The sequence below is a fragment of the Macaca mulatta genome, chromosome 6 (assembly GCF_049350105.2).
Source record: "Macaca mulatta isolate MMU2019108-1 chromosome 6, T2T-MMU8v2.0, whole genome shotgun sequence".
Lineage (NCBI taxonomy): Eukaryota > Metazoa > Chordata > Mammalia > Primates > Cercopithecidae > Macaca > Macaca mulatta.
This window is the reverse complement of record NC_133411.1, coordinates 87,342,131-87,366,391: the sequence shown is the minus strand read 5'-3', so window position 1 is coordinate 87,366,391 and position 24,261 is coordinate 87,342,131. Positions and strand designations below refer to the sequence as shown.

The 24,261-nt window shown below is 40.7% G+C and overlaps 1 protein-coding gene across 3 annotated transcripts in view; it reads right to left on the bottom strand.

The window, feature by feature from the left end:
- Window positions 1-24,261, bottom strand: part of RASGRF2 (Ras protein specific guanine nucleotide releasing factor 2) — a 264,596-nt gene that overhangs the window by 182,630 nt on the left and 57,705 nt on the right. For all 3 annotated transcript variants that reach the window (XM_015140344.3, XM_015140347.3, XM_015140346.3), the window contains exon 2: window positions 1,053-1,159. In XM_015140344.3, the coding sequence (XP_014995830.1) occupies window positions 1,053-1,159 (107 nt within the window). The remainder of the gene's footprint in view (window positions 1-1,052; window positions 1,160-24,261) is intronic.

Here is a 24,261-nt window from a genome sequence, read left to right as displayed (position 1 = left end):
TCTCCTCATTCTCAAGGTGTATACAATCCTACCCAGAAAACAGAAATCTAACACATTAACTATATTAAAAAGGCAATGATAACCAGAATTGCTGTCGCCCACGTGCAGTACACAATGCAAGTACTGCAGCCATTTGAAGAGGGCGCCAGTGAGGGCTGACTTGCAGGGAGATGTCTCAGGGCAGGAGTGGTAGAGAGGAACAGACAGACGGAGAAGGGAAGGCTCATCAGGTGAAGAAAAAGAAAGCATGCCACAGCTAGAGTGTTGGCCCAAAATACCCACGAGATGAGCAAGACAAGAGAGCAGGGAATTGTGGAGTGGCAGCCTGGATTAGGGAGTGGACAGGCAAAAAGCAAGAGCTTGAGAGCCATGGGAAACAAAACTGAACCAGGTTTAGGGATTGAATCAGAAAACGAAAGAGAGGGACCTGCCCTGCATCTCTTTCAGATTTCTAGTTCCCATTTAAGGCCTTGTACACATCTTTCCACCTTCCTGATGTTTCTTAGGCGGAAGTGAACTCACACTGTTCTATTTCTCTAAATAGAGGATGTCATCACCTTCTTTTGATAACCAAGATGCACAAAGCAGGGTTTACAAATGTAGGCTGGGCTAGGGCCATCTCCCAGCTCTGTGGCTTACTAGCTGTGTGACCTCAGGCAGGAAAACTAACCTTCCAGGCCTCAGTTTCCTTATCTGCAGACAGGGGAATTATAATGCCCCTCTTGCCAATTGTTGACAGGATAAGTGAGTCAATATATTCAATACATTCTGTAATTGGAAAGCACATATAACAGTGCCTGGCACATAGGAAGAAATCTATAAAAGTGACTACTACTACTACTTGTTATTATCATTTTATCTACTACCATTAATCTTTAGCTGGAATGTAGCCACGGAAAGCTCAAATAATTATCTCACACATGACTAAGGAGCAGGTACCAGGAGAAAACTCATCTTAGAATTGCAAGTTCTTCCAAAACTACCACCAACAATGATAACCCCAATGCAGGACCCAGACAATTAAGTACCACCCTGGAGGACTGAGCCTATACCTGGCTTGGTGAATGGCCTCCATCCACTCTTTACCATCCTGCTCCTCCTCACAGCGCAGCTCCAGTGGCTTCTGACCTTCATGGCCAAAAAGAACAGTAAAGTAATACTGGAAAGGAAAACAAACACAAAAAGTTTAGTTCTATTTTTCAAGCACAACAGCATAATAACACAGTATTTGCCTACAAAGGGTATATATTTACAAAATACATCAGCGCTTATGCAAATTGTATTTCAAAACGCAACATTTCACTCTTGGTCCAGTCGGCAATGACTTTGCACCTAGAAGATACCACAGACTGCAGCTGAACAGCCCTCAGTTAGGGTCAACCCTTAACATTCCCATTATGTACCTTTCTATATAAGTACAAAAAAGAATATTGCACACATTGGGCTATGCAGATAAATGAAAGGTAATATGATATTTTCCAAAAAGTTTTCCTTTTTTGTGGTGTGATAAAGCTGCAGGGACGCATAAGTTTATATCACGGCACTAGCTAATTTTATTATCTATTATCTATTATATTCCATATCTATTCTGCATTCTGGGAAGCAATATGCCTATAATTACGCAGTCCAATTGCTGACATTTGCCTCTTCTGCAACCTTAGCAGATGTCATCAATTGCTTATGTCCCTGTTTTCCCAGAGGTAGCCTTGCAATTGTGTTCAACACAGTATTCCAGAATGCATACTTGACATGGGAAAGGAAATGTAATTGCCATCCTAGGGGTCAATATGTGATCAGAATTCCTTTTTGGTAGAAGTGTAACATAAGTTATTGTTGGATGAAAGGAACTGGGCTTAAGTAGGGAAAAGACTGACATTTATCAGGGATAAAATAATTTCTCTCATATGAGCCTGATTCATAATCACCAAAAGCTGGAAACAACCTAAATATCCTTTAATAAGTGAGTGAATAAATAAACGCAGTACATCCAAACAATGGAATACTACTCAGCAATAAAAAGAAAAGAATTCTTGATAAAAGCAATAACGTGGAGTAAAAGCATCAGGTTGAATAGAAAAGTCAGTCTCAAAAGGTTACATACTATATACAATTCCTGTTGTGTGATATTCTTAAAATAGGGACAGAGAACAGATCGGGGTTTCCAGAGGTCAGGGGTGGGAGTGTGTGACTATAAAGGAATCACATGAGGGAGCTTAGGTGGTGATAAAATGGTTCTGTATCCTGATTATGGAGGTTACACAAATCCAAGCATGTGTTTACATTCATAGAACTATGCACCAAACAAGGGACAATTTTATACTATAAATACACAGATAAAAATTTGTAAATGGCTTCTCAGGATTCTATAACAGAGATAATCATATAACCAAGATTCAAAGACTCCCAAATTCATGCTAGTTTACTCAACCACTCCGTGTTCCAGCAAAGATAGACATGGAATGGGGAGCTTTACAACAGTAAGCAGAGTCCTCAGATGACAGTTCTAAAGCAGAAATATTTTACAATCATCTTGGAATAATCTGTGTTAAGAAGCAGAGAATTATCATGTAAAATATGCAGAAATATATATGTATGCTGAGTTTAGAGTGTGCTTTGAATTAGACAAAGTGACAGATGTCTTGAGTTGAAGATGCATTGCCCTTCGACAACATTCACGAATAACAATACACCCAGTAGATCACGATCAGTCAGTAAAATCTCAGACTTTTTTTTTTTTTTTTTTTTTTTTTGAGACAGAGTCTCGCTCTGTCACCCAGGCTGGAGTGCAATGGCATGATCCTGGCTCATTGCAACCTCCGTCTCCCAGGTTCAAGTGATTCTCCTGCCTCAGCCTCCTGAGTAGCTGGGATTACAGGCATGTACCACCACGCCGGGCTAATTTTTGTATTTTTAGTAGAGATGAGGTTTCACCATGTTGGTCAGGCTGGTCTCGAACTCCTGACCTCGTTATCTGCCCACCTTAGCCTCCCAAAGTGCTTGGATTACAGGCGTGCACCATCGCGCAGCGCCAATCTCAGATATTTTTAAGTTGTAATTGAACACATGGGCTATCTGAAGATTTGCTCTAGCCTATCAAGTTTCAAAATGCTTTAAAACAAGCCACTAGATCCAGAAAAACTAGTAGTGCTCCAGAGTTAATGCTCATCTCTACCCCATTTTATTTCCAAGCCCCTTAGGCTATGTCCTCTCCAAGTTCCTGACCACTGTGAACCAATACAGGGCAAAGCAGTAAACCAAGCTGAGGGAAAATCCCAAACTGGGTGAAATATACATAGCCAAGCTAAAGTAGGGGAGAAGAAAAGGAATCCTCAGGTATAGAAACAAAGGTGAAAGGCAAAGCCATAGCCAGAAGCACAGGAACCAAGTTTCTAACATCCAAGGGGGTGTTCCCCATGGTCTTGGCTCTGTGCAGGGCACCAAGTTGGAGCTAAGATCCATGTATAACATCAGGAACTATGAAGGGTTACCACCTCCGTGTAACAGAGACTAGAAAAACTCTCCCCCAAATCCACTGAACACCAGGAAAATTTCCAAATGAATCAGAAATGTTAATGCTCTATTGTATTGATAATTATTACAATAATATCAAATACTACTTATAATATTACTATCAGTAGTAGTAAGAAATTATAAAGTATCTTATTCCTCTTCTGCTTATTTCCCAACAATTCCATTTCCCTAGTTGAGGAATAGTATCAAGTCACTTAAAAAAAATAAAATAAGTTGAGCATGGTGGCTCACACCTGTAATCACACCACTTTTGCAGGCTGAGACAGGAGGATCGCTTGAGCCCAGGAGTTTGAGATCATCCTGGGCAATATAGTGACACCCTGTTTCTTTTTCTTTCTTTCTTTTCTTTTCTTTTTTTTTTTTTTTTGAGACCTGTTTCTACAAAAATAAAAATGAAAAAATTGTCTACGTATGGTGGCACACAGCTGTAGTCCCAGCTACTCGGAAGACTGAGGTGGAAGGATTGCTTGAGCCCGGGAAGTCAAGGCTGCAGGGTGCAGTGAGCAGTAATTGGGCCACTGGTCTAGCCTGGGCTACAGAGTGAGACTCTGCCTCAAAACAAACAAACAAAAAGTTAAAGTAAAAAAATTAAGCCATAAGAGTATTTTTTTAAACGAGTGAATGCCACTATACCTCTGAATAGGATGAACTGTCCTAACTAGGACTTGAAATCCAGAAACATTAAGACTAATGATTTGATTACACAAAAATAAAACACTTCTGCATAACAAAACTACTGTAAGCAATGCATAAAGACATGTGACAAACTGGAAAAATATAAGCAATTTGTATAAAAAGGATAATATCATTAATAAATATAATCATGTGGTTTTTCTCCTTAGCCTATACATATGGTAAGTTATATTAATGGATGTACTAATATTTACAACCTCTACAGTTATATTACTTGTATGTACAACGTTCTATGTAGTTCATAAGTTGAAAGATGCATATCCTCTATATTCTGTTTTTTCTTTTTTGATTGATGTTTGTATTAATGAGAGCCAGTTTAAAATCCAATGAAATGGAGCACATTACATTTTTTTCCATTTGTTCTGTCAGTTTTTGCTTTATGTGTTTTAATGCATAATATATATTATTGGGTGTGGACAAGTTTAGACCTGCTACATTTTCTAATGAATTAAATATTTTATTGATATAGTGGCCCTCTTTAGCCCAAATTATACACATTTGGCATCATAGTCTAACTTTGTCTTTTGGTTAGTGTTTACATATTATGTCTCTTCTATCACTTTATTTTTAATGTTCTCTTTTTATATTTTAGGTATATCCCTTTTAAATCACTTTTACAGTAACTCAATTTGTAAACATATTTTTGAAATAATTTTAAGCTTATCAGAAAGTTGGAAAAATCAAAATACAGCAAAATGCTAGGAAATCTGTTAATATAACTTACCATATGAATAGGCTAAGGAGAAAATTTTATTATCTGATTCTAAGGAAGAGTCAAATCCTGGTAAAAGCAAAACTTTAAAACTGTTAGAAAGTAATATAAGAGAATATCTTTATGATCTTGGGATGGAAAAGTACTTGTTAAACAAGACACAAAGCCCAAATCATAAAAAAAGATTGAAAATGTTGATTGCATTGAAATTTAAAACTTTTATACAACAAATGATACCCATAAAAGTGAAAGACAAGCCACAGATTTGAAAAACATACTTGCAACAAATTTTACTGATAAAAATTAGTGTCAAGAATATAGGCCAGGCACAGGGGCTCCTCTTGTAATCCCGGCAATTTGAGATGCCAAGGCAGGAGGACTGCTTGAGCCCAGGAGCTTGAGACCAGCCTAAGCAACATAGCAAAGCCTCATCTCTACAGAAAATTTAAAAATTAGCCAGATATGGTGGCATGCACCTGCGTTCTCAGCTGCCTGGGAGGCTGAGGCAGGAAGATTGCTTGAGGGCAAGAGTTTGAGACTGCAGTTTGCCATGGTTCCACCACTGCACTTCAGCCTAAGCAAAATACTGAAACCCCATCTCTACAAAAAAAAAAAAAAAAAAAAAAAGAATATACAAATATTTACAAATCACTATTTTTTTAAACTCAATATAAATACAGGCAAAGGTTATGAACACACCACATCCAGATGATGAGATACAAATGATTAACAAATTTTAAAAGACATTTAATTTTACTCATAATCAGGGAAATGAAAATTAAAAAAAAATAAACAACAGTTCACTTCCATTAGATGGACAGAAATTAAAACACCTGACCATACTAAATGTTGACAAGGAGACAGCACTGGAAAGAATTATATACTATGGTTACACAAATTGGAACAAGTCCTTTGGAAAGCAATTTGACAAAACCTGGTAAAGCTGAAGATACACATATCCTCTCACCTTAGCAATATCACTCCTCCACATGTACCATAAACAATCACATACTGGTACAAGTAAACATATTCACATTTTAGAATTACAAAACAACTGGAATCAATCTAAATGTCCACCAACAGGAGAAAGGACAAATACTACAAGGAGTATCTGTACAATAATATACCATAAAGCAATTAAAATGAATAATTAGAGCTACAAAGAACAGCACAAATGAACCAACTCCATGTTGAGCAAAAAATGTTTCTGTATATACAGTATGATATCATTTCCATAAGGCTTAAAACTATGCATATCAAGCTATTTATTTTTAGATATGTACATAGTTAGAAAGATATAAAGAAATACAAGGAAATATAAACAATAAACTGAAGATAATAGGTTTCTCTAGGGGAGAAAGGATAGCAAGAGGTTTCAAGGAGGGGTACATGGGATTTCAACTGAATTTTTTTTCTTAAAAAAAACTTTTTATTTTGATTTTCTTTGTAATCTTTAAAAATTTTCCGAGAGCACAATAAAGACTTCACCTAGGTGCACCTTTTAACATTTTTTGCCTCATTTATATTCATTGTGTAATAAATTTAAAACAAATAACTAAAGATCCATACAAAGGAATATTATCATGAAATTTCAGAAGAGGACTGACAAAAAGAGGATCCTACAAGCTTCCAGAGAGAGACAGAAAATAAAGAAGCCACATAAAAAGGATGTGAAATTAGGATAGCATTGAGAGTTGCTGGAAGAAAGTAGAGCAATGCCTTTAATGTCGTGAGGAGAAAAATATATTCAACATAGAATTCTGTATTCAACTAAACTACCAATCAAGTATTAGGACAGAATACATATTTTTTAGCAGCTTGAAAAATATGCCTTGTAGAATCCTGATATGGTTTGGCTGCGTCCCCAACCAAATCTCATCTTGAATTGTAGCTTCCATAATTCTCACGTGTTGTGGGAGGGCCCTGGTGGGAGATAACTGAATCTTGGGGGTGGTTTCCCCCATACTGTTCTCATGATAGTGAATAATTCTCATGAGATCTGATAGTTTTATAAATGGGATTTGCCTTGCACAAGCTCTCTCTTTTGTGGCTGCTATGTAAGACATCCCCTTGTTCTTCCTTCATCTTCTGCCATGATTGTGAGGCCGCCTCAGCCACATGGAACTGTGAGTCCATTAAACCTCCTTTCTTTGTAAATTACCCAGTCTCAGGTATGTCTTTATTAGCATTATGAGAATGGACTAATACAAATCCCTTCCTAAGGAAGTTATTGTATATATTCTATTGCAAATAAAGGGATTAACTAAGAAATAGGAATACAGAGGGCCCAGGAAACTATGGTTCCAACACAGGAATGTAACACAGGAAAATATCTGAATGACAGCTGTACAAAAGATCCAGAGAACAATCAGCCCAATTTTGACAAGATGGGAGTATCTGGAAGGGAAGCCACTAGGAATTTAAAAAAACGGATAAAATATCTGGAATAGGTATACAATGTCCCTAAGTATTTGGTGAAAAAATTATAGTTAAGAGTGGCACAGATATATTAAAATATTTATCAAAAAATAAGGACATGCAAACAGAAAACTAAGCAAATTCGATGTGGGGGGTGGCAATTATTAATTCCAGGAAGAAAACATAAACTTATCCGGAAAAGTAAAAGTAAAAATAGTATATTATTTGGGTCTGCAGTGAACTATATTTCCAATGATAGTGTTAATAACAATTAATTAATAACAGTATTTCTATCATAGTGTTAATCAAAATTGCTGATTTTACCAAAATTATTGATATAATCATATATACAGAACAGGAGAGAGGGAGGCAGAAGGTAAGAAGATGGCAGGAGGAAAATAGAGCTAAATCTGCAATGACTATAACAATTCAATAGGAAATACTTAAAATTCATAACCCAAGAAATACCTCTATAAGCATATTATTTTAAAATATGAAGGTAACAGGAAAAGAAAAAAGGCCAATTTGAAAAACATTTCCTTCTAAATTATCCTTTTCATCTAAGTTTTCATTTTTCTTTATAGTATTTGTTGGTACATTTTCTCCATGTTTAATATTATTTGTGCCTTTTTTAAAAAATGGTAATTCTACAAATGTTTTCTGAAATCAGTAGGACTTCCTGATTATTGCTGTTGTTTTTCTGTTTTATTAATTTCTTCTCCATATTCCTTTTATCATCTGTTCTTTGGATATTTGTTCTGTGGTTCTTTTAGCTTCTTGAGTTCAGTGCTTGAGTTCTCAGCTCAAATGTTACTAATTTGCCATGCCCCTTATTCTTTCTTTAACTCCCATAGGATGTACGTTTGAATCCTTCAGTCTACCATCTATATGCCTTAACAACACCTTTACATTCATATTTTCCATTTCTTTATCTCTCTGTTTTCTGTGCTGAATTATCTAAGACTTTCTTCTAATTCACCAATTCTCTATTCAGCTGTAACTAGCATAAACTTAGCCAGTCTACTGAGTTACTTTTTAAATTTATTATTTTTTTAATTGTACTTTAAGTTCTAGGGTACATGTGCACAACATGCAGGTTTGTTACATATGTATATATGTGCCATGTTGGTGTGCTGCACCCACTAACTCGTCATTTACATGAGGTATATCTCCTAATACTATCCCTCCCCCTTCCCCCCACCTCATGACAGGCCCCAGTGTGTGATGTTCCCTGCCCTGTGTCCAAGTGTTCTCATTGTTCAATTCCCACCTATGAGTGAGAACATGCTGTGTTTGGTTTTCTGTCCTTGTGACAGTTTGCTCAGAATGATGGTTTCCAGCTTCATCCATGTCCCTACAAAGGACATGAACTCATCCTTTTTTATGGCTGCACAGTATTCCATGGTGTATATGTGCCACATTTTCTTAATCCAGTCTATCAGTGCTGGACATTTGGGTGGGTTCCAAGTCTTTGCTATTGTGAATAGTGCTGCAATAAGCATATGTGTGCATGTGTCTTTATAGCAGCATGATTTATAATCCTTTGGGTATATACCCAGTAATGGGATGGCTGGGTCAAATGGTATTTCTAGTTCTAGATCCTTGAGGAATTGCCACACTGTCTTCCACAATGCTTGAACTAGTTTACAGTGCCACCAACAGTGTAAAAGTATTCCTGTTTCTCCACATCCTCTCCAGCACCTGTTGTTTCTTGACTTTTTAATGATTGCCATTTAACTGGTGTGAGATGGTATCTCATTGTGGTTTTGATTTGCATTTCTCTGATGGCCAGTGATGATGAGCATTTTTTCATGTGTCTGTTGGCTGCATAAATGTCTTCTTTTGAGAAGTGTCTGTTCATATCCTTTGCCCACTTTTTGATAGGGTTGTTTGTTTTTTTCTTGTGAATTTGTTTAAGTTCTTTGCAGATTCTTGATATTAGCCCTTTGTCAGAAGGGTAGATTGTAAATATTTTCTCCCATTCTGTAGGTTGTCTGTTCACTCTGATGGTAGTTTCTTTTGCTGTGCAGAAGCTCTTTAGTTTAATTAGATCCCATTTGTCTATTTTGGCTTTTGTTGCCTTTGTTTTTGGTGTTTTAGTCATGAAGTCCTTGCCCATGCCTATGGCCTGAATGGTATTGCTTAGGTTTTCTTCTAGGGTTTTTATGGTTTTAGGTCTAACATTTAAGCCTTTAATCCATCTTGAATTAATTTTTGTATAAGGTGTAAGGAAGGGATCCGGTTTCAGCCTTCTACATATGGCTAGCCAGTTCTCCCAGCATCATTTATTAAACAGGGAATCCTTTCCCCATTGCTTGTTTTTGTCAGGTTTGTCAAAGATCAGATGGTTGTAGATGTGTGGTATTATTTCTGAGGGCTCTGTTCTGTTCCGTTAGTCTATGTCTCTGTTTTGGTACCAGTACCATGCTGTTTTGGTTACTGTAGCCTTGTAGTATAGTTTGAAGTCAGGTAGCATGATGCCTCCAGCTTTGTTCTTTTGGTTTAGGATTGTCTTGGCAATGCAGACTCTTTTTCAGTTCCATATGACCTTTAAAGCAGTTTTTTCCAATTCTGTGAAGAAAGTCATTGATAGCTTGATGGGGATGGCATTGAATCTATAAATTACCTTGGGCGGTATGGGCATTTTCACGATATTGATTCTTGCTATCCATGAGCATGGAATGTTCTTTCATTTGTTTGTGTCCTCTTTTGTTTCGTTGAGCAGTGGTTTGTAGTTCTCCTTGAAGAGGTCATTCACATCCCTTGTAAGTTGGATTCCTAGGTATTCTCTTTGAAGCAATTGTGAATGGGAGTTCATTCATGATTTGGCTCTCTGTTTGTCTGTCATTGGTGTATAGGAATGCTTGTGATTTTTGCACATTGATTTTGTATCCTGAGACTTTGCTGAAGTTGTTTGTCAGCTTGAGATTTTGGGCTGAGACGATGGGGTTTTCTAAATATACAATCATGTCATCTGCAGATAGGGACAATTTGGCTTCCTCTTTTCCTAATTGAATACCTTTTATTTCTTTCTCCTGCCTGGCTGCCCTGGCCAGAACTTCCAACACTATGTTGAATAGGAGTGGTGAGAGAAGGCATCCCTGTCTTGTGCCAGTTTTCAAAGGGAATGCTTCCAGTTTTTGCCCATTCAGTATGACACTGGCTGTGGGTTTGTCATAAATAGCTCTTATTATTTTGAGATATGTCCCATCAATACCTAGTTTATTGAGACTTTTTAGCATGAAGGGCTGTTGAATTTTGGCCAAGGTCTTTTCTACATCTATTGAGATAATCATACAGTTTTTGTCTTTGGTTCTGTTTATATGATGGATTATGTTTATTGATTTGCATATGTTGAACCAGGCTTGCATCCCAGGGAGGAAGCTGACTTGATTGTGTTGGATAAACTTTTTGATGTGCTGCTGAATGTGGTTTGCCAGTATTTTATTGAGGATTTTTGTATCAATGTTCATCAGGGATATTGGTCTAAAATTCTTTTTTTGTTGTGTCTCTGCCAGTCTTTGGTATCAGGATGATGCTGGCCTCATAAAGTGAGTTATGGAGGATTCCCCCTTTTCCTATTGATTGGAATAGTTTCAGAAGGAATGGTACCAGCTCCTCTTTGTACCTCTGGTAGAATTTGGCTGTGAATCCATCTGGTCCTGGACGTTTTTTTGGTTGGTAGGCTATCAATTATTGCCTCAATTTCAGAGCCTGTTATTGGTCTATTCAGGGATTCAACATCTACCTGGTTTAGTCTTGGGAGGGTGTAGGTGTCCAGGAATGTATTCATTTCTTCTAGATTTTCTAGTTTATTTGCGTAGAGGTGTTTATAGTATTCTCTGATGGTAGTTTGTATTTCTGTAGGGTCAGTGGTGATATCCCCTTTATCATTTTTTATTGCATATATTTGATTCTTCTCTCTTTTCTTCTTTATGAGTCTTGCTGGTGGTCTATCAATTTTGTTGATGTTTTCAAAAAACCAGCTCCTGGATTCTATGATTTTTTTGAAGGACTTTTTGTGTTTCTATCTCCTTCAGTTCTGCTCTGATCTTAGCTATTTCTTGCCTTCTGCTAGCTTTTGAATGTGTTTGCTCTTGCTTTTCTAGTTCTTTTAATTGTGATGTTAGGGTGTCAATTTTAGATCTTTCTGGCTTTCTCTTGTGGGCATTTAGTGCTATAAATTTCTCTCTACACACTGCTTTAAATGTGTCCCAGAGATTCTGGTATGTTGTATCTTTGTTCTCATTGGTTTCAAAGAACATCTTCATTTCTGCCTTCATTTCGGTATGTACCCAGTAGTCATTCAGGAGCAGGTTGTTCAATTTCCATATAGTTGAGTGGTTTTGAGTGAGTTTTCTTAATCATGAGTTCCAGTTTGATTGCACTGTGGTCTGAGAGACAGTTTGTTATAATTTCTGTTCTTTTACATTTGCTGAGGAGTGCTTTACTTCCAACTATGTGGTCAATTTTGGACTAAGTATGATGTGGTGCTGAGAAGAATGTATATTCTGTTGATTTGGGGTGGAGAGTTCTATAGATGTCTATTAGGTCTGCTTGGTGCAGAGCTGAGTTCAATTCCTGGATATCCACTAACTTTCTGTCTCGTTGATCTGTCTAATGTTGACAGTGGGGTGTTAAAGTCTCCCATTATTATTGTGTGGGAGTCTAAGTCTCTTTGTAGGTCTCTAAGGACTTGCTTTATGAATCTGGGTGCTCCTGTATTGGGCACATATATATTTAGGATAGTTAGCTCTTCTTGAATTGATCCCTTTACCGTTATGTAATGGCCTTCTTTGTCTCTTTTGATCTTTGTTGGTTTAAAGTCTGTTTCATCAGAGACTAGGATTACAACCCCTACTTTTTTTGTTGTTGTTGTTTTCCATTTGCTTGGTAGATCTTCCTCCATCCCTTTATTTTGAGCCTATGGGTCTCTGCACGTGAGATGGGTCTCCTGAATACAGCACACTGATGGCTCTTGACTCTTTATCCAATTTGCCAGTCTGTCTTTTAATTAGGGCATTTAGTCCATTTACATTTAAGGTTAATACTGTTATGTGTGAATATGATCCTGTGATTATGATGTTAGTTGATTTTTTTGCTCGTTAGTTGATGTGGTTTCTTCCTAGCATCGATGGTCTTTACAATTTGGCATGTTTTTGCAGTGGCTGGTACCGGTTGTTCCTTTCCATGTTTCGTGCTTCCTTCAGGAGCTCTTGTAAGGCAGGCCTGGTGGTGACAAAATCTCTCAGCATTTGCTTGTCTATAAAGGAGTTTATTTTTCTTTCATGTATGAAGCTTAGTTTGGCTCTATATGAAATTCTGGGTTGAAAATTCCTTCCTTAAGAATGTTGAATATTGGCCCCCACTCTCTTCTGACTTGTAGAGTTTCTGCTGAGAGATCCGCTGTTATTCTGATGGGCTTCCCTTTGTGGGTAACCCAGCCTTTCTCTCTCGCTTCCCTTAACATTTTTTCCTTCATTTCAACTTTGGTGAATCTGACAATTATGTGTCTTGGAGTTGCTCTTCTCAAGGAGTATCTTTGTGGCATTCTGTGTATTTCCCGAATTTGGATGTTGGTCTGCCTTGCTAGGTTAGGGAATTTCTCCTGGATAATATCCTGAAGAGTGTTTTCCAACTTGGTTCCATTCTCCCTGTCACTTTCAGGTACACCAATCAGACATAGATTTGGTCTTTTCATGTAGTCCCATATTTCTTGGAGGCTTTGTTCATTTCTTTTTACTCTTTTTTCTATAAACTTCTCTTCTTGCTTCATTTCATTAATTTGATCTTCAGTCACTGATACCCTTTCTTCCTCTTGATCGAATCGGCTACTGAAGCTTGTGCATGCATCATGTAGTTCTCATACCATGGTTTTCAGCTCCATCAGGTCATTTAAGGTCTTCTCTACACTGCTTATTCTAGTTAGCCATTTGTCTAATCCTTTTTCAAGGTTTTTAGCTTCTTTGCGTTGGGTTTGAACATCCCCCTTTAGCTTGGAGAAGTTTTTTATTACCGATTGTCTGAAGCCTTCTCTCAACTTGTCAAAGTCATTCTCCATCCAGCTTTGTTCCGTTGCTGGCAAGGAGCCACATTCTTTTGGAGGAGAAGAGGCACTCTAATTTTTAGAATTTTCAGCTTTTCTGCTCTGGTTTCTCCCCATCTTTGTGGTTTTATCTACCTTTGGTCTTTGATGATGGTGATGTACAGATGGGGTTTTGGTGTGGATGTCCTTTCTGTTTGTTAGTTTTCCTTCTAACAGGACCCTCAGCTGCAGGTCTGTTGGAGTTTGCTGGAGGTCTACTCCAGACCCTGTTTGCCTGGGTATCACCAGTGGAGGCTGCAGAACAGCAAATACTGCAGAACGGCAAACGTTGCTGCCTGATCCTTCCTCTGGAAACTTCGTCTCAGAGGGACACCTGGCCGTATGAGGTGTCAGTTGGTCCCTACTGGGAGGTGTCTCCCAGTTAGGCTACTCAGGTGTCAGGGACCCACTTGAGGAGGCAGTCTGTGCATTCTCAGATCTCAAACTCCATGCTGGGAGAACCATTACTCTCTTCAAAGCTGTCAGACAGGGATGTTTAAGTCTGCAGAACATTCTGCTGCCTTTTGTTCAGCTATGCCCTGCCCACAGAGGTGGAGCCTACAGAGGCAGGCAGGCCTCCTTGAGCTGCAGTGGGCTCCACCCAGTTTGAGCTTCCTGGCCGCTTTGTTTACCTTCTCAAGCCTCAGCAATGGCAGACACCCCTCCCCCGGCCTTGCTGCTGCCTTGCAGTCCCATCTCAGACTGCTGTGCTAGCAGTGAGCGAGGCTCCATGGGAGTGGGACCCTACAAGCCAGGCACAGGATACAATCTCCTGGTGTGCCGTTTGCTAAGACCATTGGAAAAGCGCAGTATTAGGGTGGGAGTGTCCCAAATTTCCAGATACCATCTGTCATGGCTTCCCTTGGCTAGGAAAGGGAATTCCCTGACCCCTTGTACTTCCTGGGTGAGGCAATGCCCTGCCCTGCTTCTGTTCATGCTCTGTGGGCTGCATCCACTGTTCGACAAGCCCCAGTGAGATGAACCCGATACCTCAGTTGGAAATGCAGAAATCATCCGTCTTCTGCGTTGCTAACACTGGGAGCTGTAGACTGGAGCTGTTCCTATTCGGCCATCTTGGAACCTACCTCCCAAGTTATTTTTATTTTAATAGCAATTTTTTTATTTTCATGGCTTCTGGTAGAATCATTTTCATATCTACCTGTCCTTGAGTCATAGCTACCTGTTTTTGTTTTATAATTTCTTGTCCTTTTCATAGATACTATTTCCATATCTTTATGAGTCCCAAATGTACTTTTAAAATTATACCTCATCTTGAGGGGCCAGATAGATATACAGAATTAGAGAGAAATCTTCTCATTCTAGAGGAGCCTGAAAACTGAGATTCTAAAACACCATATTACCAGAAAGACATCAGAAATACAAACCATTAGGAAATAATTTTTTCTCAGTGAAAGGCAAATCATAAATTTTAATTTGCATTTAATTTTAAATTCTGTATATCTGGCCCCTCAAGAATCCCAGACCAGAACCAGCTCTTTGATAGGCAGATCAAATTCCAACTCCCCACCCCCACTCCATGGTGCTGTTGCAGATACTGCTGATATAGTCATTGAGCCTCTCCACACAGATATATCTCTTTATAATTTTCTCTGATTTCTCAGCCACTATAGGTAAGCTGCCATATGCATGTTGCTCCAGAACGACCCCAACATAGTTCCCAGTTCAAGTTCTCTGAGCGTGACTCTGATCCCAAGCCATTCCCAGAATGCTTTTCAGTGATTCTGCCCCATGGTGTCAAAGTCGCAACTGTCTCTGTCTGCTGCAGAGTTTACAGACCTGGAGCTTCAGGTTTCACATAGCAGAAATGTTTTTATTACACTTCTAGACTGACAAGATTTTTATTTTTCTCCTATTTTTATGAATAGCTATGCCATTTTAATTTTTCAAAGCATATTTCATCCTTCACTAATATTTTCAGCAAGGGCAGATGGGAATTATAAGGATGTGATATTTTAATGTAGAAACACTCAGCAATCTCTTAACTGTAACTACCAAAACAAATGGCTTAAATGCTTCTTCAAAAGAACTTGTGCAAGAGACAAAACACAGGTCAGTGGTTGCCAGGAGCGAAGGGAATGGGCAGCGGGGAGTGACTGCTAATGGGTGAGGAGTTTCTTTATTACTATTTTTTAATTGACAGACATTCTAGAATAGTATTTGGTTTATAGAAAAACTGAACAGAAAGTACAGGAAGCTCCCATATGCTCTCTCCCCCCCCCCCACAAACAGTTTTCACTATTATTAACATTTTGCATATATGTGACATATTTGTTACAGTTGATGAACAAATATTGATACATAATTATTAACTAAAGCCCATAGTTTACATTAGGGTTCTATGGGTTTTGACAAATGTACAAAGTCATGCATCCACTATTAGTGGGTTTTCTTTTTTGAATGATGAAAACATTCTGGAAATAGACAGTGGTGATGGTTTCACAAGCTGGCTAATATTCTAAAAACCACTGGATTGTACACTTTAAAATGGTGAATTTTATGGGATGTGATTTCTATCTCAACTTTTTAAAATGGGGAAAAAATAAGCAGCAGGAAACTGGGGGGAAAACACCTATGTGCAAATTCTTGGATTTACTCAATTCCACTCATTCTTATCTACTCACAAAATCTTTTCCCAAAATGTGTCAGCTTCAACAAGCTGGTTTACTTTGACCTGTCCTTTATTAAACAATTGTTTATCGGGCTCCTGCGACTACTGATAAAACATTGTATTAGGCCTTTGAAGTATAAAAAAGTTAATTCAACCTGCCCTCTGCGTCCAAAAAGTTGCCTGCTTTTTTTTCAGCCCTTAAAAATACATACGCAGCTTTTTCAAACCATTTCATTAGTCATACTTTTTAATTAACGTACCTGGATTTCCTGCTTAGATTAGCTACATTAATGAAGTTGACTGGAAGTGCAGCAGCATCCAACAGTTACTTTACCATTTGCCAAGCATTCTCTCTCCCATTCACTATTCTGCCTTCTATCTACTTCTTTTCTGTTTGTATGTGGTTGGGAGTGTTGAGAGTGGAGTGAATGCACTGGTGTCATGGGTTCCAGGATGTGTGCCAAGAGTTCCAGTGTGGGTACATATATAAATCCCAGCCAGGACTGAGGGGAGCATCTCCTAAGCAAAAGTTTGGATGAAGAGGCAAAAAGGCTCCTTGGGGGACACATTACAGAGTCTTGGCCCTAGGGAGACCACTGGGGGAGCTTAAGTAGAGAAGATAGAAAGAAAGTCTCCTTCACTGGCCAGGAGAAAGAACACAGACCTGAGAGAAAGAGAAAAAAGAAAAGGGGAGACAGAAAGGACGAATAGAAAAAAAGGAAGATGGGAGGAAGAAGAAAGGAAGGAAAAAGGAAGGAAGGGAGAAAGTGAGGAAGAAAGGGAGGGAGCAAGGGAGGGAAAGAGAGGAAGGAGAGGAAGGAAGGAAGGAACAGAGGAAGGGAGGAAGGAAGGGAGGGAGGAGGAGGGAAGGAAGGAAGGAAGGAGTAAGGAAGGAAGGAGGAAGGAAGGAAGGAAGGAAGGAAGGAAGGGAGGGAAGAAGGAAGGAAGGAGGGAGGAAGGGCTGTGTGGGGAGGGAGGGAGTTTGTTTAATCGTGAAAAAAAATAAAAAATACAAACAGGTTACCAAATAGGTAAACTAGGTTGGTGGGGGGAAGAGATCACCATTTCTAGCTAATCGGAGGTAGCAAAAGACTTTGGAGATCCTTTTACTCCAGTGGCCCCCAACTACAGTGACAGTTGCAGTCCATATTTTATATCTAAGAATCATACTATACACAACTGGCAATGTAGCGAAATGTAATCAAATATTAAAATGGGACTTTTGTGTTTCAGTTTCAGTGCTGCCTCCAGACAACAAACAGAAACCAATGCCATGTGTCAAGGTGAGGTATTGAACCACCATGTTGGACTTGGAAAAGAGGTGGCTAAAAATGGTTTTGACTTTCACTCACCCAAGGCCATAAAAGGGTTAGATTTGAAATGGCCAAACTCTTGGAGATCATAGACTTCTTCATGGAGAACTGTGTGTGCTTGGTCCCCCACTTCTACCACCTATGCCCCAACACACACCCTGGGGAAGGGGGAAGGGTGTTCTCTTGGCCTCAAGCTAGTGAGAGGGGCTCCAAGGAGCTCGTTAAAGGTTGTTCCCATGTCCTCCCAAGTTGATGCCTCGCCTGTGCAAGAATCTGAAAGGCTAATGTCTGGGAGCTGCCTGCCAGGCAGCTCAAAGTAGAGGGTGCTGCACGTGGGAAGGAATATTCCCACCAACGGCAAGTAGAAACGGTGTGTTTCCTTTGGGCCACAAGCTGGCCACACCTGAGAAAGCCAGGCTGGGCTTGTCTTAGAGCCAGCTGCAAGAACCGCGAAGAGGGCAGCTTGCAGGGCAAGAAGCTGCAGCACAGACAGGCTGCAGGAATCCCACCCGGTGCCAAGGAGATGGGATGGGGGATCATAGGAGACTGGGCAGAGGAGACACACTTCCTGCTTCTCGAAAGGGGAGCAGCCCCAAAGACTGAGCTTTAAACTCAGACCACACACAGAGGAAACCCATGCGGGATGGGTCCCAACTTGGAAAAGTCAGAGTAGCCCAGGAAGCTGGTGAGGAGACCCAGGGATAGAGGAACAGCTGGCATCGGCCTTCCCTGCAGCAAGTTCCAGCCAGGGATGGGATGGGAGAAGCTTTCACTTTAAATTCGTCTGCCTGAGGCTGGACATATTAATCACCAAACTGAGACTGTCTGGAAGGAAAATGTGACCAGAAAACTTTTTATTGTATCAGAGTGAACAGAAAATACCTGGGGCCTGCCCAAGACTTCATCCTGAAGCATGAAAAGAACCAGCCCCACAGAGCTGCTCTGAAAAAGAAAACCAAAAACCGAAACAGAGTTCCTCCAGTTGTTCCACTTCCCCCTACCCCAGTCCTGCTTATTCCGTATGACAGTTATGTAGTCATTTTCTTCAAATGAAGTAAAAACCCTCAGGTCAATAATCCTATGAGGCCAGGCATTGTGGCTCACACCTGTAATCCCAGCACTTTGGGAAGCCAAGGTGGGTGGATCACCTGAGGTCAGGAGTTCAAGACCAGCCTGGCCAACAGAGTGAAATCCCATATCTACTAAAAATACAAAAATTAGCCTGGCGTGGTGGTGGATGCCTGTAATCCCAGCTGCTTGGGAGGCTAAGGCAGGAGAATTGCTTGAACCTGGGAGGCAGAGGTTGCAGTGAGCCGAGATCACACCACTGCACTCCAGCCTGGGCAACAAAAGCAAACCTCCGTCTCCAATAAATAAATAAATAAATAAATAAATACGTCTAGTCTTGGAGAGGGAAATTTTCAGCAGAATTTTACCAAAAAGGAAAAATTAGCTAAGAGACCTCTCAGGTTACCTGTGCATGTCATCAGTGACTAAGGACTCTGGGCCTTGCCTATGAGATAATCCACCACACTTCCCAGACAGTCATGAGCCCCATAAATGACAGCTGTCGTTAGTTCTTAAATCTCCAGTTCAGGCAGAGGACTAAATGCTATAAACTAGGGGAAAATAACCCTTATGAAAAGACAACTGGGAATGGGAAGTATTGAGGTTAACATCACATTCAATAAATCTCCACTTAAATTTGAGAGGAAAAGAGTCAAAACTCAATAAAATAACAAATCAGTGGCTTAAAGGGCAATCTTATAACTGATGGCATTTCAGTAACTGCTGGCTACCATCCAAACCCAAATGCCCAGTCCGGGGAGAGGAAACACTTAATGAACCAGCCCGATGTATCCAAAGGCTGCAGCCTGCACCTTAACAGCAGCTGCTGCTTGGGAACCCAATTAAAAGGAGCCTTTAAAAGACAGCAAGGCAATTACATTAGCAGAGTACATCCAAAGGTTAAAGCATGTCTCAGGCATAACAATGATGGAAAGAGTTACGAGAAGTACATGTTACACTTTTAGGAGTTAAACAAATTCAGCTAAATCACAAAAAATCAAACACTGCCCCTGCATGTGCCTGCAAATCATTATTTGTAGCCACTCATCAAAAAGTCTTGTATGTCTAGTCTCACTCTGATAAGAACTGAGTGCATCACAGATCTGTCTCAGACCTGGGGCTTCACAGGTCCCCTAGCGGATGGAAAAGAGCAGCGGGATGGTATTCTGTGACCTTTTACCTGTCCTACTGCAGGAACTGGAGCAGACATTACCAAGCACTGGGTCATCACAAAGTGAAAGAATTAAAACAGAGTGATGACCTTGTTTGTGTCTTCAAATTCAGTATCTACAATGACAATGAGTTCCTCATCTTTTTCCTCCTTGGATATTCTCATCAGTTTCCAAATTTATTTCTCCAGGCAGATTTTCTCCCAGGCACCAGCCCTATATTTCTACACTAAACAGCATTCCTATTACATCCAAAATGGAATGTACTTGTTACCTTCCTTCCCTCCCTCCCACCCTCTACCCTCTGCACTCACAACGATTCCTTCTCTTGTCTTTTCTCTCGAGAAAAGTGCATCTGGACTCAACAGCTGCTCCACCTAGGAACCTCAAAGTTATCTCCAATTTCTACCCCCTTATCAACCCTTGCCCATTTGGTTTCACCGGTGCCCCCTCCTGGGACTCTCTTTGGAATTTATTAGCCCTCACCTAGAACTAGACCCACTGATGCGCCCCTTTATCACTGGGATAGCAGATGTCACAGCTGTGAAACACTTTCCAAGCTATGCTGCTTTGTCTGACAGCGGGTCTCTTTCTCTCCTTGTATCCCAGCTGCCATTACAGCCCAAAGGTCGAAGCTAGTGTCCCCCCTCCCAGGGAGAAGGACAGCATGAACTAGGGAAAGTCTCAGTGAGTTGGGAGCACAAGGAGGAGTGTGGCAAGAAGGAGAGGTCCGAGGTACATGGAGAAAACAGAGGGAGGCAGGGACACACGTGGTACAGCTTCTCCCCACTTGGATAAACTCTTAGAGAAGGGTGAGGAGTTTAAAGCATTGATGACAAAGCTGATGCCAAAGAGCTTCAGTGCCACTTCCCTCAGGGGCTCTGGAGGACATCCTCTCACACAGTGTCCTCTCGCCCCACCCCAAGCCTCAGGACAATACGGGTGGTGACCTTAGAGGTGGGGACCACATCCTGTAAATCAGTAAGATTGGTGTCCCAGTAGTTAGGTAAAGAAAGGGTCTGAGAGCTTCCCTGAGCATCTCCGTAGGATGGACGTTCCCAACTATGCTGTAGAGGACTGCGGAGGGAAGTGCACTATCAGAACTCATGGCCTGGAGCCATGAAGTCCCAGCAAGAGAGACCTGGGAGAGAATTCACTGCTTTGGGCAGAATCATAGTTAGGCACTGGCCTGTGCACTGGTGCACTTCGACCCACTCTCCTGCAGCTGCCGAGCGAGTCATGTAGCATGCTGACCACCTGCCACTGCTCCCCCATCGTTCCTATACATAGAATCTCCAATGATCCAATCATAAGCTCTTTTTGCTCAAGAATTGCTTAAGGTGTTTTTCAGATTCTGAATTCCAGTGGAATGGCTGACACCAACCGGTCTGAACACCCCCACCAAGGAACCAACTCAGCACAAGAATGCAGTTTTTTCACCTCCCTGTCCCATGACTTCTCTCACTTCTTGACCAATCAGTGATCCCCACACTTCAGCCCTGTCCAGATCCTTTAAAAACCCTATCCCCAAACCTTTCAGGGACGTGAATTTGGGGTTTCTTCCCATCTCCTCATTGGCCACCCTACAATTATGAAACTCCTTCTCTGCTCTATCCCAGTGCCCTGGTACGCTGACCACTGTGCATTGGGCAAATGGACGGATTGTGGTTATAGAACCACCTGTTACAGCAGCCACACACTTCAGCAACAGATATCAACAAAACAGCCAAGGCTGAGCAGAGCAGTGCCAGCTCCCAATCAGCACCAGCAAGATCCCTGCCTCACCCTCTGATACACACACACACACACACACACATGCTCGCACAACCTCAAGAACACATGAGCCCTCTTTTACTATGACACCATTTTAGTGAGGCACAGAAGGATGAGTGAATTACTAAAAGGGGCCTTTTATATGATTAGAGTTTACTGTTTCAATATCTAGCTGAGTTTATTACTCTCCACCAAATGCAGGTTCATTTTTCTCTACTTATTCAGTGGGGAGGGGATCTTAAGGAGAAAGACTACATTCAGAAAAATATTGTATTTGTATATCTAAGCATAGTGAGGATAAATCTGTGACCCTCCTCCAATTTTCTCAAATCCATTCATCCCAAACAAGGCAGCCAAGTTTTCTTTCTAAAAGATAAATCTGAGCTGTCAGATCTGCTTACAAACTTTTGCTGGTATTCTCAAACTCTAATAGCAAATCTTACATAGGCTGCGAGTGCCCTTCACAAACTGGCCCCATTCTCTGTTTTCATTTCATTTCTGCCAGTTTCTTCCAATGCACACCATACTCCAGCTCCATCAACACATCACTCCCCAAAGAAGCCACGCTCTTTCCTCAGCCCTGTGCTGTGACACTGTAATCTGTGGCGCGTTCACACCTGTATGTGAATCCTGATGCCTCCAGGTGGTAATTCAAGTTATGAGACCTGGAGCAAGTTACTTCACCTTTCAGAGCCTGAGTTTCCTCATGGGCAAAATGAGGACAACGGTATGTACGATAAGTACCTCATAGGACTGAGTGCAGCTGACATCCAGTGCCTGGCACCCAGTAGGCACTTAACAAATGCCAATTCCCTTCTCTATTAGTGTATCTTTTTGTCTTGACATATTTTGATTTTTTCTTCATCCCTGGGCCATTCCACACCTACAGATTCTTGCTGGACTTTCTGACTCATGTCACTGAAATGTAACACCGGGACTCCAAGAGAATCCTCCCCTGGAGCCTTCCGGCAGAAAGCAGTCCCTCCCTCCGCTGCACCTTCTTTTCTCACACAGGCTGAGGGCTGTCCACTAATGTGTCTCTCTTCCCGGTCAGCCTTGTCCTGTGGTACCCTCAATCCTAGCACTGTTAGGCACACAGAAAGTCCTTAATAATATTTGGGTGAATAAATGATCATCCATAAAGAAACGTGAGATGTAATGAACCTAATAAATGTGCTTCACGCAGTCATACACGATGATGACTACATAGTCACATGCAAGTAATCATCCAGAGAAGGGATTTATACACAGATTCCTAAAAGATTACAGGTAAATTGCTCTAAGAAAAAAAAGACCTCTTAAGCCTCCCAATATATCTTTTTATCATAAGCCATGGAAAACCAGAACATTACAATGATCTCACAAACCCCTAGTAGAACAGAAAGAACAGATATTGAGGTTGGCAGGTTCACGAAAGACTCTTCCTCTCATCTACAAAGACCATAACATGCCAGAAAGACAACAAAATGAATACATCTAGGAAATGTAAAGGTTCTGAGTCTTACTGGTATCAGTTGTAGCTTTGTGTGAATTTTCATTTTCAGTCTTCTGGTTTTTATTATAAAGTGTTTTCCGCTGTTTATGCTATGTGTTTTTGCAGAGAACAAATGTAACCCAATATGAGAACACAAGCTCACTTAAAACTCGGGTCCTTAAGCTTCTGCAGCTTTGCAACAGACTTACAGCTAACAGTGGCAATTTCCAGAGAATGGTATCACCAGGCTACTTTCCCTTTCTATATTATTTGAATCATTTATAATAAACATGTATCACTTTATAATCAGCAATAAAGATATTTATTCAATTTTCAAAACTGTGTGCAGGTTCTTCTAATATTGCTCATATATCTATAGATAGTAAATGATACTGGCCAAATCAGGGATGTTCAAATTAAGATTTAAAAACATTTTTGGTTTTCTTTAAAAGCATACAGCAGAAAAATAATTTCAAAAAAATATGCTGCTCAACACATACTACTATTTGGACAGTTTTTTCAGTTTCAGATAAAGAGAATGAAAGCCTCGCCTCTCACAGATACTCCAGCTCGCTCTGTGCAGCCATCGAGGCCCCTGTTGGGAGGGAAGGGAGGTTCCCACCTCCTCTCAGGCTGCGGTACCCCTGACCTCACAAGTCAGATGCTAGATGGATAAAGAAGTGGTTGCCTTTCAAAGGACACATGCCTGGCTCCGTGACTTATCTCAACACACAGGGGACTACTGTTCCATCATAGTAACAGTAACGCAGCAGCCTGGAGGGCAGTGCCTCTGAGATTCCATCAGGGCCCTAAAATGAGGTGAAGCTCTCCATCTCACCCGCCTTGCAGTCCAGCCTTCCTACTCCCCAGAAATTTGAATAATGCTATTGAATGGCCCTCTGAAGTCCAGGATATTCTTTTCCCTGACATCCTATGGGTGGCCATGACCATCCATCCCAGTCAGAGGAGAGATTCCAAGTGTTTCAAGATGTGCAGATGGGCCGGGTGCAGTGGCTCAAGCCTGTAATCCCAGCACTTTGGGAGGCTGAGGTGGGGGGGGTGGGGATCACTTGAGGTCAGGAGTTCGAGACCAGCCTGGCCAACACGGCGAAACCCTATCTCCACAAAAATACAAACATTAGCTGGGTGTGGTGGGTGACTGTAGTCCCAGCTCGTCAGGAGGCTGAGGCATGAGAATCACTTTAACCTGGGAGGCAGAGGTTGCAGTGAGCCAAGATTGCGCCACTGCACGTTCCAGCCTGGGTGACAGAGTAAGACTCCATCTCCAAAAAAAAAAAAAAAAAAAAAAAAAAAAAGGCAGATGGACAAAACCAGACAGCAATTCTCCAGTCTAGGTACATTTCAAAAGCAGTAAAAAAGTACGTGGTCATGCTAT